A 15,824-nucleotide genomic window follows, 5' to 3' on the forward strand; every position below is an offset into this window, starting at 1 on the left:
ATTTAGGGTTATCACTTTTGTCAAAGGGATCGTGGCAGTAAAGGACTCCTTGCAAGGAACATTTGTTTATTCTCATGAGGGCCCAGCTCTCCCTACGTGAGAGAGGGCTGTGCACATGTGGGTGTGCATGCACAGTGTCCTCAGTTTGACTGCTGTGCTCCATTGCCCTAGGTCAATGCCACTTGGCACTGGTACGAAGAGCCCAGTGAAACCATCACATGGACAGACACTGACCCTCAAATTACTGGAGATAAATCTAGGCCCTCAGCCCTCCCTGCTGATGACCACTCAGTTCTTTTAGGACCAGGACCGTATATGCGTGGCCCTGCTGCTTCCTCCAGTATCTCTTCCTCCCACTCACACCCTCCATTCCAGAGCTGCAGAGGAAATCATGATGACGTTATTCACAAACAAGGTTTGTGGTGGGGGGCTCTTCTCCTAGAAGTGAGAGTCAGACGGTAGGAGACCAGGATAATGACTCCTTGTATTTCTGGGTCATTTATTGCCTTTTTTCTTCAATCCTTTCCACACCTTTTCCTCATTCCTGACCCTATGTGACCTTGAACTCTGGCCTCTCCCGTCTCACCAGAATGTGTCCCAAGGGGAACAGCACCTCCAAAGAGGCAGTCACCTGGCCTGACAAGCCTGGAGACCAGCAGCCAGAGGGGCCAGCCCATCATTCCACTCCTGGAAATAAATCCCATTGTATTTGCATTTTAATTTTCCACATAAACAAAGGCCCAGAGTACTCGCTTGGGCAGCATCACTGGATGAATTTAATTAGAAATGAAAAGTTTATAGGGCCCTCTTTAATGCGATTAATGCTCAGTTAACATTTATCACATTCGTATGCTGGAATCGCCTTTTTTAAGCAGCCACTGGCCATGAAATGAATTTTTCTCAACTTTTTTTTGCACCCATTCTGGGAGGTCATCTCCTGATAAGTCTATACTACCCTCCAGGCTGTCCCCTGAGGCCAGGAATTAGCTGGACCCCAGAGGCAAGTTCAGGGGAAGTAAGAACAGGGGAAGAGGCACCCCATGTGCAGGGTGGGAGGACAGGGGGTGTAAGAGTGAGGTGAACACTCTTTCTAGGAGGAGCTGTGCCTGAACCAAGGCGGTACTTTCTGCAAAGAGCTGAGTGCTCTGCCCAGCAGACTGGCTTAAAGCCTTCAGAGTCTCTTCCCTAATAATAATGACAATAATAACAAGAGACCTTATTCCTGATACACACACCCAAGTGTATTCCTGTAGCCACAAATCGAGTTCCTGCTAGGGCTGGTCAGTGTCGGGCTCATCTGGCTCTCACTTCTCTTCTCTGGTCTTCCGCTCTCTCTCTTCTTCCGGTTTTCCCTGTCTCATCCGGGGCTTGGTGAGACTGTCCCTTCCAGGCCTTTGGCAACTGGGGAAGGAACCCAAGTCTCCACCCTGGGGAATGCTCCCTTTTCTTCAGCTCTCCCAGAGGCTAGATGGCTGCAGCCAGTGGGAAGGCCACCTGCCCTGCTGTCAGCTCCTTAGGGAGGCGGAGCAAAGTGAGGGAATGTGAAACCTCTACTGGTCCCCAGAGGAACTGCATTGGCCTTCCTTATCTTATCAAATTCTCTTCAGTCTTCAATTAGTCTACTGAGATTGGCCTCCTAACCCAAACCAGCTAACCCAAGTGATGATTGGGAAGATGGAGAAGAAGGAAGATGTAGAGAATTCGGGAAGGAGAAGGAGATATCTTCTCTGCAGATGATAAAAGGAGATGAAAGATGAATACTTTCTGCCCCTACTCCATGCACACTCCCTCTGAGGACCTCAGCAGACACCAACAAGCAGGGGCTACCTGTTTTCCCCGTAGCATATTACACCCACCCACCACCCTGGCATCACACCCAGCTCTGCACCCTCACCTCCGGCAGAGCAAATGCATGTATACATACAGACTAAATGTGTCTGGACCCTCTACACACCTGACAGGACCCCCACTCATCAACCCAGCAGGACAACTACCATGTATTCAACCACGCTCTCTCCCAACACCATTTGCTAACACCCTAAGGGGACAGGCCATCCAAGTGATGGTAGAGACTTTTGTTCTGGAACCAAACAATCCCTTCAACTGGAAGCCCTCTGAACAGTGAAGCACTAGCTCTCTGTCAGACAGGACTGACTCCTTTCAGAACTCCCTGGAGTGCCAAGGCCATTTTGATGGTTTCCCAGGGCACGAATGCCACACTCAGTGAGATGCCCTGAGCCCACACACTCTTTCCAGAACAGAGCCACACAGACGTCCCCAACACATAGTCACTAACTTCTCTTGGTACCATACACAAGGCAGCACCATCTTGTTCTCCAGAATGAGGACAAAAGGTCACTGGATAAGGTGCAGAATAAGGACCTCCTCCCTGACCATCTCTGTGACCTGGACACTGTGAAGCTGGACACTGCCCAAGAGGCCCCTGATTTCCTTCACTTTCCTTCACCAGCCCAGCAAAGACCCTGGGGCCATCAGGGCAAGGGAAAGCTGCTCCCAGTTCAAGCTCTCCAGGGCCACTGTTAATCTCCCTTCCCACTCTCCTCCAGAGTCCTTCCTCTCTCTGATTTCTTGACCTTATGGTACCTACAAGGTGGGTACAGTTTCCTTTCCAGCCTGGGGCCCTGTGTCACAGCCTTTTTCTTCCTGCCAAGAGCTGCCAAGAGCTGCCAGGAGCTGCCAGGAGCTGCTAGGAGCTGCCAGGAGCTGCCAGGAGCTGCTGGCCATGTCCTCTGGCTTCTTCTGTTCCTGGATGGCTGCAGAGGGACCTCACTGCAGAGATGCTTAGGCAGAGCTGAAGGCAGGCAGAGGAGGAAGTCCAGAGCAAAGTGGCCAGAGGCTCCCGAGTAGAAGGGGCTCTAATTTGGAATACCCAGGAGGTGAGGACCTCCCTGCCTCTTGGCCTCTTTCCCACCTGCCCTCCTGCCAGAGACCAGGCTGTAGCAGCGCACTGCAGCAGCCCCACAGTCCCTGCCTCTCAGGTGCTGTCTGATGCCGGCAGTGGCCCTGAGCTCCAGGTCCTGTGACTTTACCCTCCCATGCCACTTCCCTTGCTCTGACACCTTTCTCCTCCCTGGCTTGCCTCCTCTTTTCTTCTTTACCATCTCTGAGCCTCCTCAGTGCCCCTCAACCTGGTCTGCCAGCTGCCGAGAGCCCTGGCGCCCTCCAACCTCCTCCAAAACTTTGCTTGGCTACCAAAGGCCTTTGGCTCAGATGCACAGATCCTACCCCACTTTTTAAGTTCCTGTTGCACCCAGCTCTGCCCTCTCATGACACACTCCATTCCCAAACACCCCTGTCCAGGCTGAGCCAGGTCCCAGACCTCTCCCTTCTCCCTCTAAGCTTCATCACCTCCTTCTCAGTCTCCCAGGTCTCAGTCTTACTTTTGTCTTTCCCTTTCCATCCACATCCTGTCCTCTGCTCCCCCAGCTACAGAGAGCTACTCCCTCCCTCAGAGTCTTGTGGACTAAGGAGCTCAGGAAATGTCACATTGCCCTGCGCTTGCACTGAGGTTAGTGTTCCCATCTGAAGCAGAGAGATAAGTATGTCCAGTTACGCAGCCTGGGGACTGCAGGCTGCCGGCCCATGAACTGAATCAGGCCTGAAGATGTGTTTTATTTGGCTAGCACAGAGTTTTCAAAAACTAAATCTTACTGCCTCCACGCTGGGCCTGTGCAGTCCAGCTTCCGTTTGTTCAGTCCTCAGCACCTCTGTCTCATCTCTAGTGGCCGCTCCCACTGACCTTCCCTGCCGTGGCCCCTTGGAGGCATCTGTGCCGGTGACCCGTACAGCCACACGGCATCTCCATCACTGCCCCTCACTAACACGTTTTCTGTCAGTCTAAACTTTTGGGCACTGCTTTTCTCCCCTCACATCCATAAAGGAAGCCTGGCCTCTCTGGAATGCCAAGGGCTCTCTGTTTCTCGGGCTATCCATTTCTCTGTCACACACACATGAAAAATACAAAGTATCTACTCATCATCTTGGCGCTTAAAAAACAAAAGAGAGAGTCCACTTATTTTTGTGGTTTTTGAGGATGAGCTACAAGAGGAACCTGGCTCTATGGCCTCTCTTGTCTCCCTCCTCCTTTCCTTGAGAGTTCTCAGCTTCTACACAGGCACTGGCTCCTTCTCCTCCAGTGCCAGGTCATTCTTCTCTTGTTTCCCACACCCTCAGCAGCTCCCCTTTGCCTATCCCTCCCCATCTGCCATCACGCCCCTCCTTGTATCCAAGTCTTCTCCAGTCCCAGCTATGCATTTCTCGCACATAGTTTCTTCCTTATTGGCCTGGCACCTGGGTTATTGGGAGAGGGTTTCAGAGGATGGAACCAGGACCCAGCCCTTGGGAGAGCTCTGCCAATGACTGTGTCCCAGGGCTGCTGCCATACCTACTGCTGAGGCATCTGCAGCCCTTGATGGGTCACTGCCCTACAGCTCTACAGGAAGGGGACCCGCCGGGAAAAACATCTTTTTGGTTGTTTATGCAGCTGGTTCCTGACTCATTCTGCCAACTGGGCCAGTGCTCAAGTGTCAAAGTGAAGATGATTGGCTAATCACACAACTCTCCATCACAAGGGTTGCACCACTGTAACAAAGCTCCTCTTATCGGGGGCTGACTGGACTATGAAGTGTTACAACACCGAAAAAAAGAAGAAGAAGGAAGAGGAGGAAAAGAAGGTAGAGGAAGAGGAGAAGAGGAGGAGGAGGGGGAGAAGGAGGAGGAAGAGGAGGAGGAGGAAGAAGAAGAAGAAGAAAAAGAAGAAGGAGAGGGAGAGGAAGAGGAAGAGGAAGAGGAAGAGGAAGAAGAAGAAGAAGAAGAAGAAGAAGAAGAAGAAGAAGAAGAAGAAGAAAATTGGCCTTGGTTTGCCCAAGTTCTGAAATAAAGAATCTTTAGCCCAGCCCCCTAATTGCCCAATGACAGAATGACTGCCTCACTGGTTGACCTGATGGGCCCAAGGACAAGGTGTCCATCCTTTGTCTGTGACTGTGGGTCACATCCTATGGTCATTCTTCCCTTTCCTCCTCTTGGCCTCAGAACCCTTTCACCAAAGAGCATATATAGGTTGGTACGCACTTACACACACAACTTAAAATCTAGAAAGCTGGGAGCAGACAATGGAGCCTCTGGCTTACGATGTTTCTTCATTGGTTTTGCTGAGAAGGCTGGGAAGCAGGACATCTGTCCCATGTGAGTTCATAAGAAACCAGCTCTTCAGAGGACACGCTCCTGGACCTGGTGGGTGGGTGGGGTTGATTCATCTCCTGCACCAGTTACTACCATCGCTACTCTTTCCCTAAAAGCTGCATCTAGTCCACAAGCACATACCGCCACACAAGCAGCCACAGGATCCCATGTGTGCCAAAACGAGCCCGTTTCCCAACTGTTCCTTCTCACCCCAACTTCCAGTGATGCTTTTCGTCTCCTGGATCTACTTTGCACAATAATTCTCCCCTTGTGCCAATATGCTCACGGAGCCAATGCTCTCTCCTGACGCACCCCACTTCCCCCACAACCCGCCCTCCTCCAGGCACCCTGTTTCCCTTCCGCAGGGACCACTCTTGCCTGGCCCCATCTCCACTTGGCTAATTCCCCCTGTGGCCCCTGTATTGAACTGTTGTGTTGTCCATTTCCCTGTGACAGGGCTCTGGTTACAGAGTTATTGATTGGTTTTCATGCAGACAGATGGGCCCTTCCCCAGATTCCATCGAAATCCCTGCCTGTACGGGCTGATTGTTGCCTCTCAGAGTGTAGGATTGCACTGGAGACCACCCTCAGTGCAACCTCCATGGCCCAGGCTGTGGACGGTAATAAATGGAGGCAGCCCAAGCGATAATAAAAGCAATTGAGTGGGTTACCTGTGCAGACACAAGATTTATGCCTCTTCATTTTGATGTGATTGTTTTATTGCGTTCTCAGAATAGTTGGGGCACCATTTATTTGTTTATTTATTTAGGGGTTTCCCTTTCTTTCCCACTTTGTGTCACCATCCAAAACCCACCTGGAGCCTTCATGAGGGACAACCCTTCCTGTCTGCCTCTTCCCAAGAGTTGCCAGCTGAGGAAAGAACACAGGCCACCAGCCATTGTTCTCACCTGAAGGCCATTGTGTGGCCTGAACGCCCACTTGGAGCCAGTCAACAGGGAGACCCCGATACAACTGCTGGCCGAGAAGTCTAAAATAACTAAGGGAACTGACATGGTTTTTCTGAAGGACAATGCCAGCTCATGTGAAGGAGTAAGAGGACCCACAGCCATGGCTGTGTCACATGTTACTCAGCAACAGGAGACCCTCTCTGGGGAGGGACAGGGGAGCAAGGCTTCTCAAACAGAAACCGACGCGTGTGTTTGCTATCCATGACCCGATCTGGTAGGCCACAGAAGGCAAGTTCTCTGCCCCTACTTTTCTCATTCCTCTGTTGGGAGAAGTCTTCTTAGCCCATCCACTTGCCTTGGCTGTTTGCCATGAGGCCGATAGCCTTGACCACCAAACAGCTGCAGAGCTATGAAGATGTGGCAGGGAAAGCTGTGCTTTGAGTTCAGCTTTGTGCCAAGCCAGGTCCAAGAGTCAAAGTGCAATGTTCTAGAACCTGAGTTTCAGAGAGAGAAATAAAACCCTAGCCCTGAACAGGTTCTCAGCATTCCCTTGGCTATGGTGAGTGGCTCCCAGCTTATATGGAAAGGTCTGTGAATGCACAGCTGGCAGACCCCTGTCACCCCACTGCCAGAGCTCTGAAAAAGACCTGCGAATGTACAGGATGGAATTCTTTAACAGCCTGGGGGCTGTAGCCTTCTTGAAGGCAGTGTTGCCCCTGCTGAGAGAATGAATGTGCTCACCTAGAGCCAAAGAGGGTTAAGAGACTGTGGGTAGCAGGTGTTCAGTGAGAAATGGACCCTGGAAGAGTCCACACCAAAGATTTAGAGGTAGGGAGTACCCTGGTCCCAAACTTGGCAGGGCAGGCTGAAAAAACTAGGAAAGTGAGGACCTTCTTGTCAGCTCATTCCCAGAGGCTGCCCTCAGGGGATCTCCAGTAACCCCAGGCTCTCCTTGCAGTTTGTGCCTGTTCTCTCAAAGAAGCTGTATTGTTTCTGCCCAGAGCAACAGCCAGACCAGGAGGCCTTGGCATATACTCAGGAAAATCCTTCCTACTTAGTCGATTCTGATGTAACTAGGCGACTTTTCCCCTTTCAGCAGCATGGGTCTCCCTCCATCTTTTCCCCTCTCCAGGCCATTTCCCACACCAGGTTTCAATCTCAAGTCACCTGTTTATAAGCACCCGCCCTCTGCAGGAGCAATGTACAAGCTAAAGAACTGACAACTCCATGCTCAGTGATCAGTCACCCAATATCGAGAATGACTCAGGTACTAAGAAATGATCCACACGCTAAGAAATCGGGTCAACTCTCTGGGTTTTTGACAGTGGTCCCTGGGGGGGGGGGGTGGGAGGCCTCCCCAACCTACTCCGCTGGCTCAGAGAAGTATTTCTGTGAGGAGTTGCCAGTGGAGAATGTGGGTTGGCTGACTAAAGCTTTATCACGACAGGATCAGAGAAAACCAAAACCATTTTGAAAGCATGAAAAGCAATGGAGTTTATAACCATAACAGCATATTTCAAGTGCGGCGACAGCATCTGTTTTGAGAAGAATATGAAAAACCTTACAGTTTGGCTCAGGTAGGGGAGCATGTGTGGACTTCCTTTCTTGCCAACCACCGGTACATGCACACCCTTATTCATAATGGTCACAAAGCACCCAACACACTTGGGCACCCACCAGCAGTAAATCTCTCAACTCAAGAACTGCCTGTTCCCCTAATGCACCACACTTTCTGCCCAGGGGAAAATCTCCAGGCTCTTCCCACAGAGAGTGAGAATTCATAAAGTTCCTGACATTATGAACCCTGGCAGAAACACCCGCCTTTCTCCGGCTTTATGGTGAAACAACACATTTCAGGCAACTCTTCCCCCTTCAGAGCAAAGCACCGACAGGCCTGAATGAAGCTAAGGGTGCAGGTCCCAGATGCATCCTTCCAGCCTCGACTCAGTAGTACACCGGGAAGCTCCCGGAATTCTTTCCAAAATATTAACCACGATGGGATTCTGTCCCAAAGCGCAGTGGAGAGTACCCACTGCTCCTTGTTGACAAAGCAAGCCTGGCGCCTAGCTGCCGACCCAGGGCTGTCTGCCCACGCTGCCAGTGGCTTCCCCGTTCCTTTCCTCCCACTCCTTATTCATCTGCAGCAACACCTGCCCACAGATGGTTACTCTCCACACCCAAGGGAAGCCTCCGTGCCCCTCAGGTGCTAGGGCCCCACACCGAGCAGATCCTGCAGCTGTCAGAGCCGTCAGGCTGAAGCCATTCTTTCTCACACTCTCTTATCAACCTAGACTCACCTCTCCACTTTTCCCCAGTGCTGGCACACGCACCCCAAGGCCTCTAGAGCTTGATCTTGGGGGTCACTCTGTTCGCCATGGCTTTTCAGGATCCCCCGACTTTTACCTAAGCCAGCTTCCTAAAACATCTCAGCCAGTGACACGGAGCATATTTTGGGGGTGAGGGAAGCAGGGGGTGCTAGAAAAGGTGCTGGACAAGGGATGCTGCCACCACACCCACCTTGATCTCTCCGATTCTCTACCCATTGAGAGAAGCAAACCGCCTTAACCATACGTGTCTTGGGTTCCTCCAAAGCAAATCCTCTCACTGACAGCAGCACTTCTCTCGAATACTCTCCGGGACACCAGCACCCAGTCCCAGCACCACTGCCCTCAGGCAGGGCTGCTCTCCTCCAGAGACCCTGGTTTCAACTCATACCAAGGACCAGCAGAGGCTGCATCTCCAGACGGCTCAGAAAACAAGGTTTTGTCCCCTTTCCTCCCCTCGCTGCCACTCCTGCCTCTGTCCCAAAGCACGCCCAGACTCCTCCTCTAGCTTTTAAATGCAAAGACTCATTCCTCTCCCAAACCAGCCGTCTTTCTCCAGCTCCTTCGAAAGTGTCTGAATGTCGAACTGCTATGCTTTCTACACCTAGCTGAGCCAGGCCCAGGAAGCTGGAGGGTTTTCGGAGGGTGTATAATTAGCTGATCAGTATTATGTTACCCTGTTCATAACTGAATAACCATTTTAACACAGATGGCACACACTGGGATAATTTCTGGGGCCGCCTTGCAGTAGGTTGCAGCACAAGTGTGGCAGGGGGGTCTTCTTTAGCCAAGGTACATTCTACCAGCTGATTCTACCTGCTGTTTTCAGGATGATTTGGGATAATTCCATATCATTTGCAAAATATTTTTTAAAAACCTTGACACGTGATGCCAGCTTCAGAAAAAAGGCAGCATCTGAATTATTAGTTGTCCCGAAAATGAGCCTATGAAGAGTTCAAAGAACAACAAGGGTATGAAACTCTTAACCCTCATCTCATTTGGGGATTTGCCTTAAAATAGAGGGCAGGGGTTGACAGGCCGGCCAAGGTTATCTGGAACTTGTACAGGGTTTCGGTTAACATCAGGTTGTACAGTTCTGTGATGTTGAAGCCATCCTGGGTTGCTGCATCCACCTGCTGCTTATGTGTGCTGTACCCACAACAGACAGGCACACATTTGCACACTGGCTGGGTGTACATACATGGATGGAGTGTGCACATGTGCTCCTTCAGGGGACATGCTGGAGTGGCTTGGGGACTGGGAGACTGACTATCTTCTGCTATTCTATGTCAAGCTCACTTCAGCCTGTGTCATCCCCAGGTGCCTGAGCCTGTCAGCAACATACTCTTAAGCCTGGACACAGATACTCCAGGTGGTTAGTGGCATCTCCTAAGGTTCAGTCTCTGAATCCTGAGTTCTCTCTCCATGAGAGGCATCCCACTCCCTGTCCAGCTTCTAGACCCTGACAATTGCTGGCTAGTGGTTGGCATCTGCTCCACAGGCCTGGATATTCCTGCTCGTAGGCCGGAAATTTGTGCAAAGCTGGCTAGCGAAGCCTGGGCTCTGGGGAGGCAAGCTTTGTGGGAGTTGGCAGGGAGGGTGGGGGAGCCAGGACAGGCTACTGCCCCTGGGGAAGGGAGCATGCCTTTAGAAAGGGAAGTCTGTTTGGAGGCGATGAATAGACACTGGTCATTTTAAAGGCTTCGGCTGTGGGCTGTGATTGTCTCTAGATACCGAGGCGCGTAATCTTGGAGTCTTAATTACCACAAACACTTGGATTCATTTCCAGGACGCCGGCGGGAGAAGCCTGGCAGGGAATACCCAGGCCTAAGCTGGAGACAGCCCTGTCTGTCTATCTCTCTGCCTCCCAGGTCCCCTCTCCATGCCCAAAAGACTTTGAGGCTGGGAGTAGGGAAGAAGGGCAGAGGCTGGAGAAAGAACAGAGATCCCAAGACTGTGCTGGTGTGCCCCGGTGGGCAGGAGGTGAGAACCGGAGCTCTGCCCTGCAGCCCAGGGTGGCTTGCTCACCTGTTGATGGAAGAGACACTGGGCACTGTGTCATTGTCGCAGATGCCCTCAGCCAGGAGCCGGTCACGGATTTCCCAGGCGAACATGGTTGGGTTCTGTCGCTTGTACTCAGCAATCTTGTCCACCACTTTGGGCGTCGCCACTTTGGGCTTGGAGCCACCTATCACTCCGGGTTTGATGCTGCCCGTCTCGTAGTACCTGCACCGGGAAGGCCCGCAGGGTCAGCAGGAGCAGCAGTGACAGGGGCAGGGGTCGGGTGGGGGCTGTAGGTTCCAGAGCCACTGAGCCACTCTCGTGCCCAAGGCAGCTGCGCAGAGGGGAAAGGCCCAGCTCCGCTAAGCCAGCTTCCAGAGGGAGCTTGGCTAGGGCGAGGGACACAGAGGATGAGGAAGAGCACAACGGGGGCACTCCCTCCAGGAAGCAGTCTTGCCAGGGGCTGGGTGAACACTAGCCTAAATAGGAGCCCCTGGGAGGGAAAGCCTGACCTTTCCTGTGGAAAGAGCAGAAGGAACTGCGCTTCCAGGCCCCCGGCCAGACCAAGCCTGAGGCACCATCTCCAGCCCTTTCCCACTGGGTGCAAAGCCCCTGTGGGAATCAAGACCCTCCTTCTGCCTCCTCAGTGCTGATTTTTCTCCTCTTGGGTACCTGTTTTAGCTCCTCTCCCTGTTCCTCCAATCCCCCAGTCCATATAAGAGCTGCCCACTCCTTTTCTGAAGACAAGAATCAGGTTGCCTTCCAGAGCTGGGCAGGTGTTGAACGACCCTGCTCCAGCCTCGCTCCAGGGGCTGCAGCCGTCCCCTGAGTGCCCCCTAAAAAGGAGCAGCTCTCCAGATACCCCGAGTCAGTTGTTTCCCTCTCCCGCTGACATCCCCAGCTTTTAGCCAGGTCCTCAGGCTGGAGACCCAGGGCCCCGCAGGGGAAGGAGGCAGGGCATCCCCCTGGGGCAGCAGCTCCGAGGCCCTCACCTGCCCAGGATTTTGCTGACACAGCCGTGGCTGACCCGCAGCTGCCGGGATATGTCGCAGGGCCGCACACCCTGGTGGGCTAGCTCCACGATGCGCTGCCTCACCACGTCGGGCAGGGGTCGGCCGTTCACAAACACCCCCCCAAGCTGGTTCACACCCCCGTGCCCTGCTGGGGAGAGACAAGAAAAAAAACACAACACCCCACACACAGCAGGGACCAGCCATTAGTCAGGGTCCGCGGCCCAGGACGTGTGAAGGGAGCAGGTAGGGCAGAGGGGCACGTTCCCGGAGTCGCGGGAGAACGGTGGCCGGCTGACCACTACGCGGAGGATGGGGGACGGGAACCCTCGGGCAGGTGGAGGCGCGGAAGCGCAGACGCTCGGCAGAGGGCTTCGAAAGCACTCGGCTCAGACCAGTGGGGCACAAGGGAGAAAGTGAAGGAAGAAATGGAGACGCAGGGCGAGCGAAAAGAGGGGAGAAAAGGGGGAAACAGCAAAGGGGGAGTTAATGCCAGCAGGAAAGAATGTAAAAGAAAGGAGAGGCCGGGCAGAAAACGGAACCTTCGTAGAGCGGATCCCGCCTGAGCCGCAGGCAAGATGGAGTTGTCGCTGTGTGCGGGTGCTTGAAAGGGTCTGGGTCTGGGCGACTACCGAAGGGCTCCGAACGCGGAGAGGGATATCGCTGCGTCCCTGGCATCCTCAGGTCCCTGACACTCCCCTTCTGCTCTCTACCTTTTCTCTTGTATTTCTTTTTCATTGGATGGGGTTTTCCTACCTCTTTCTGTGTCTTTGATTTATTCTGTTTTTTTGGATCGGGAGTTTTCGTTCCCTTTATGTTTTCTATATTCAGATATTTGGGGGGTCCATTTGCCGCTCTCGCCTCCCTAGTGTCTAAAGTTCAAAGAAAGCCAGGTGGAGGAGGGAAGGCCAAAGAGGCAGGGGCCCGAAGCCGGCTGCGCTCTGAGACAGGCAGGCAGCGGTGAGCGGCACGGCACCGCGCGCGTATCAGCTGGAGGACGCAGGCTGCTAGGGCTCGCCTGCCGCGCTGCGCCAGGCTCGGGGCCCACCGCCTAGCCCAGGTTGCCTGTTACAGGTCGCCCCGGAGGGCTGAGAGCTCAAAGGGAACCCTGTACCAGCCAGCCCCGGCCAGCTCGCGTCCTTCTGACCTCTCAGACCTTGGCAGTCGCCCGCAGCAGGACGTTTGTTTGCTCGCTTGGCCAAGAAAGAGGCGCTGGGGCTCCACCCGGACTCCGGACTCCAGCTCGGGCTTCCAGCCTCGGAGCCCGGGTGGTTCCGGGTGACTACTGGATTCCAGGCCTGGGGGAGCTTGCTGACTCCCCGTTCTCCCTGGCCTAAAGCAGTCTAGAAATCCTGCACCCAGAGCGATCAACCCGCAGCCGCAGTTACCGGTCAATCCAAGCACAGAGACTTCCAGCGGCCGAGCTGGGCCAGATCCGGCCATCAACCTGCAGCCCCTGCCCTACTAGCCCCAGGCGACTTTCGGTGAAAGCGGGGACGTCTGCGTCCGGCTCAATTCTTCCCCTTCCTCTTCTGGGGGGACCCACAGCACAGGCTGGCAAAACCCCTGGGGAGAGGCCTCAGAATCTGGAGACTGGGGAAGGCCGAAACCTCTTCTTTTACTCCCCTTCTCCGCTGGACTCCCTACCTCTAGCCCCACTCTTCACCCCTCCCCGCCCTCCAAACCCGACCATCAATAATTTAGGCCCCCGGAGAACTCGCGTTACCGGTATGAAAAGGCGGCAGCTGCGGGCAGATTAAAGATGAATAATTCAGCCTCCCCGGGCTCTGGGCCCGGCCCCTCATTCCCAATCTAAGGGGTGGGAATGGAAGGGAACGCGGTGGGAGTCCAGGGCTGGGGGCCGGAGCCAGCGCTGAGTGGGGCCTGGATGCGCCACTGCCGCCGGCGCCCACTCGGGCTGCTGGCGCTTGCCGGCCGGTCCGCCTCCCGCCTCCCGCCTCCCGCGCCGCGGTCTCTCCCTTCCTCCGACCACCTTCAGCTCGCCTCGCCCCCCTTTAGGTTTCAAAGTGGCACCCAGTGGGCGGCCAGGATTCGGCGGGTTTCCCGCAGGATCAGCCAGAGAAGAGAGCGAGAGCAGAGGCAGCCGGCCGAGAGGCAGGCGGGCTGGGCGAAGACAGCGAGTGGAGCTCGGAAGAGGAGCCTGGATTTCTGGCTTGGCTGGCGCTCGGAGACTCGCGGCAAGCCCGAGGCCCCTGGCTCGGATCTCCTGTGCTTGGATATTATTTAGGAAAATGTACTTTATCCCAGGGGTATTTTTTAAAGCTCCCCCTGTAACGCTGTATATATGTTTAGAGAAAAACTCGGCTCCACCTGCTCGGCTCTCTTGTCCAAAGCACATATCCAAGCTAGTTCTAAAAAGTTTCCCTCTGAAAAGTTACAAATCATCCTTAATTATTACTCTACAAAGGAGGAGATGTTTTTATTTAGAATCTGTTTACCTTTTTTTAAAAAAAAGCCTGACAAAAACCTCTGAATTGTTTTCCAAGTTAAAGACATATGACAAAAATTAAATTAGAGTTCAATTAAAATAATTCCTTTTTATTGTTTCTTTCATTTCTTTCTTCCACATTCTTTTTTGGTCACATCCTTTCTGTTTTCTCTCTTTTACTTCCTTCCCTGTGTTTTGAGTTCTCTTTTCTTTCTCCCCAGCTTTGGTGTTTGCCTTCCTTTTGTTCTTTCCCAGCTATTTTCTCCCTCTTTGCTTACCCCCTGGCCAGGCCACTGGCTAAACCGTCCTCGCCAGGGAGCGGGAGGTGGGCAAGGAGCCTCCAGGACTGGCAGCAGAGCCTCGCTCTGCCCAGGTCCCTCCCGGAAGACTCCTCTACTCCATCTTCTGCTGATCTCGATTTCTCCTTGGAACATCTCTTTGTTTTTAGAGCATCTTCCAGGGAGAGATGGAAAAAGATGACCACCACATCCTGCCAATCTCCGACTGCCAACTCAAGGAGAAGAGAAGGAGAACAGAGGGAAGGGAAGGTGGGAAGAAAAGAAGAGGAGAGAAGTATTTCAAACCAGCCCACAAGAAGCCTTGGCTAGGCTGGCAGGGCACCCAGACGCTGGGAGCCGAGGGTCAGAAGGGGGCACCCCACCCCCATACTCCTCTGCCTGATCGCCCCGACGCTGAGGCTGCGGGGCTCCCAGGCTCATCCTGGACAACCACACTCTAACTTGGAGAAAGGCAGAGGTGCGGGGCGGGAGGTGGGGAGGCGAACGAAGGGAGGGAGGCAGAGAGAGAAGATGGAGAAATCACAACACAACACAAACCCTGAAAACTGCCAGCCCGTTTGTCACCCAGCCCAGGGCAAGAAGGTGAGTAGGGAGTGGGGTTCCTGGAGAGGTTGGGGGTGTGGATCCACAACTCAAGAAGAACCAGGTGGAAGGAAGGAAGGCAGGTAGGTGATGGGCACAAGGGAAGGTAGGTAGGCAGGTAGTGGGAGAAGTACGGGTGACAGAAGGCAGAAGGAGGGAAACCGAAGGCTTCAGAAACACGGGAAATGAGAAAGGAGGAACGAAAGGGGAGACTGGGAGAAACCAGCTTGAGAACCGGGGGTCAGGGCCGCGCCAGGAAGGACCCGGGTTGGAACGGGCAGCCCCGAACGGGAGCAGAAGCCGGGCGCCGGTACTCACGGTGCATCGCGGAGAAGGGGTCTGCTTTGCAGTGCATATCCATGGGGAGGCGGAGGAGCGGGAGCAGCGCGGCCGCCGCCGCCGTGTCGCCTCGCAAACTCAACTTCGGGACTTGAGAAGAAAAGGGAGGGACGATGGGGGTGGGGGTGAGCAGGCGCCCGGCTGCGGCAGGGCGCACCGGGGCGGGGGACGCCGCACTGCTTTGCCGGCGGGGACTCGTCCCTGACCGGCCGGAACTGGCAACCGCAGCGCCCGCAACTTCCCGCCGTCGGGGCGCGGGGCTGGTTGGTCAGCAGGATGGCCCCGAGGCGGCGGGCCGGGCCGGGGGAATCTGGGGGCGCATGGCGCGAGCGGCAGCTGCGGCCCGGGCAGAAGCTGGGAGGGGAGGCGGCTCGCTCAGCTCCCCTGGAAACTGGTCATCGAGAGGCGGCAGTCAGAGAGGGCGAGGAGCTGGGGCGTCCCGAGGGCGCCGGGCTGGAAGTTGGGCCGCTCCAAGTGCCGGTGAGTTGGCGAAGTTGGCAGAGAAGTAGCAATCCTCAGAATGTCTGGGCCGGCGCCTTCGGGAGGGGAGAGTGAGAGCCGGACCCCCACCCCTGGAAAAGGCAGGCGCGCGCTGCTGCGGCCAAAGGGCCGGGAGGGAGGGAGGGAGCGAGCGGCGCCGGCAGCACGGGGCTGGCCCCAGGTGGGTTGCGGCCGCGAGAAGACTCGGTCGGAGACTGGTGCCTCGGCTC

General features: G+C 54.5%; 1 protein-coding gene across 9 annotated transcripts in view; it reads right to left on the bottom strand.

Moving 5' to 3' along the window:
• Positions 1-15,824, bottom strand: part of PAX2 (paired box 2) — an 87,141-nt gene that overhangs the window by 61,290 nt on the left and 10,027 nt on the right. For 6 of the 9 annotated variants that reach the window (XM_037064149.1, XM_037064142.1, XM_037064145.1 and 3 more), the window contains exons 2-4: positions 15,094-15,204; positions 11,428-11,596; positions 10,463-10,660 (exon numbers count right to left, since the gene is read on the bottom strand). In XM_037064149.1, coding sequence (XP_036920044.1) covers positions 10,463-10,660; positions 11,428-11,596; positions 15,094-15,204 — 478 coding nt within the window. The remainder of the gene's footprint in view (positions 1-10,462; positions 10,661-11,427; positions 11,597-15,093; positions 15,205-15,824) is intronic. The other 3 variants (XM_037064143.1, XM_037064146.1, XM_037064151.1) reach the window with 1 other exon arrangement.

This window comes from Sturnira hondurensis, unplaced genomic scaffold, assembly GCF_014824575.4.
Source record: "Sturnira hondurensis isolate 20B ecotype Veracruz unplaced genomic scaffold, ASM1482457v3 Scaffold0014854, whole genome shotgun sequence".
Classification (NCBI taxonomy): Eukaryota; Metazoa; Chordata; class Mammalia; order Chiroptera; family Phyllostomidae; genus Sturnira; species Sturnira hondurensis.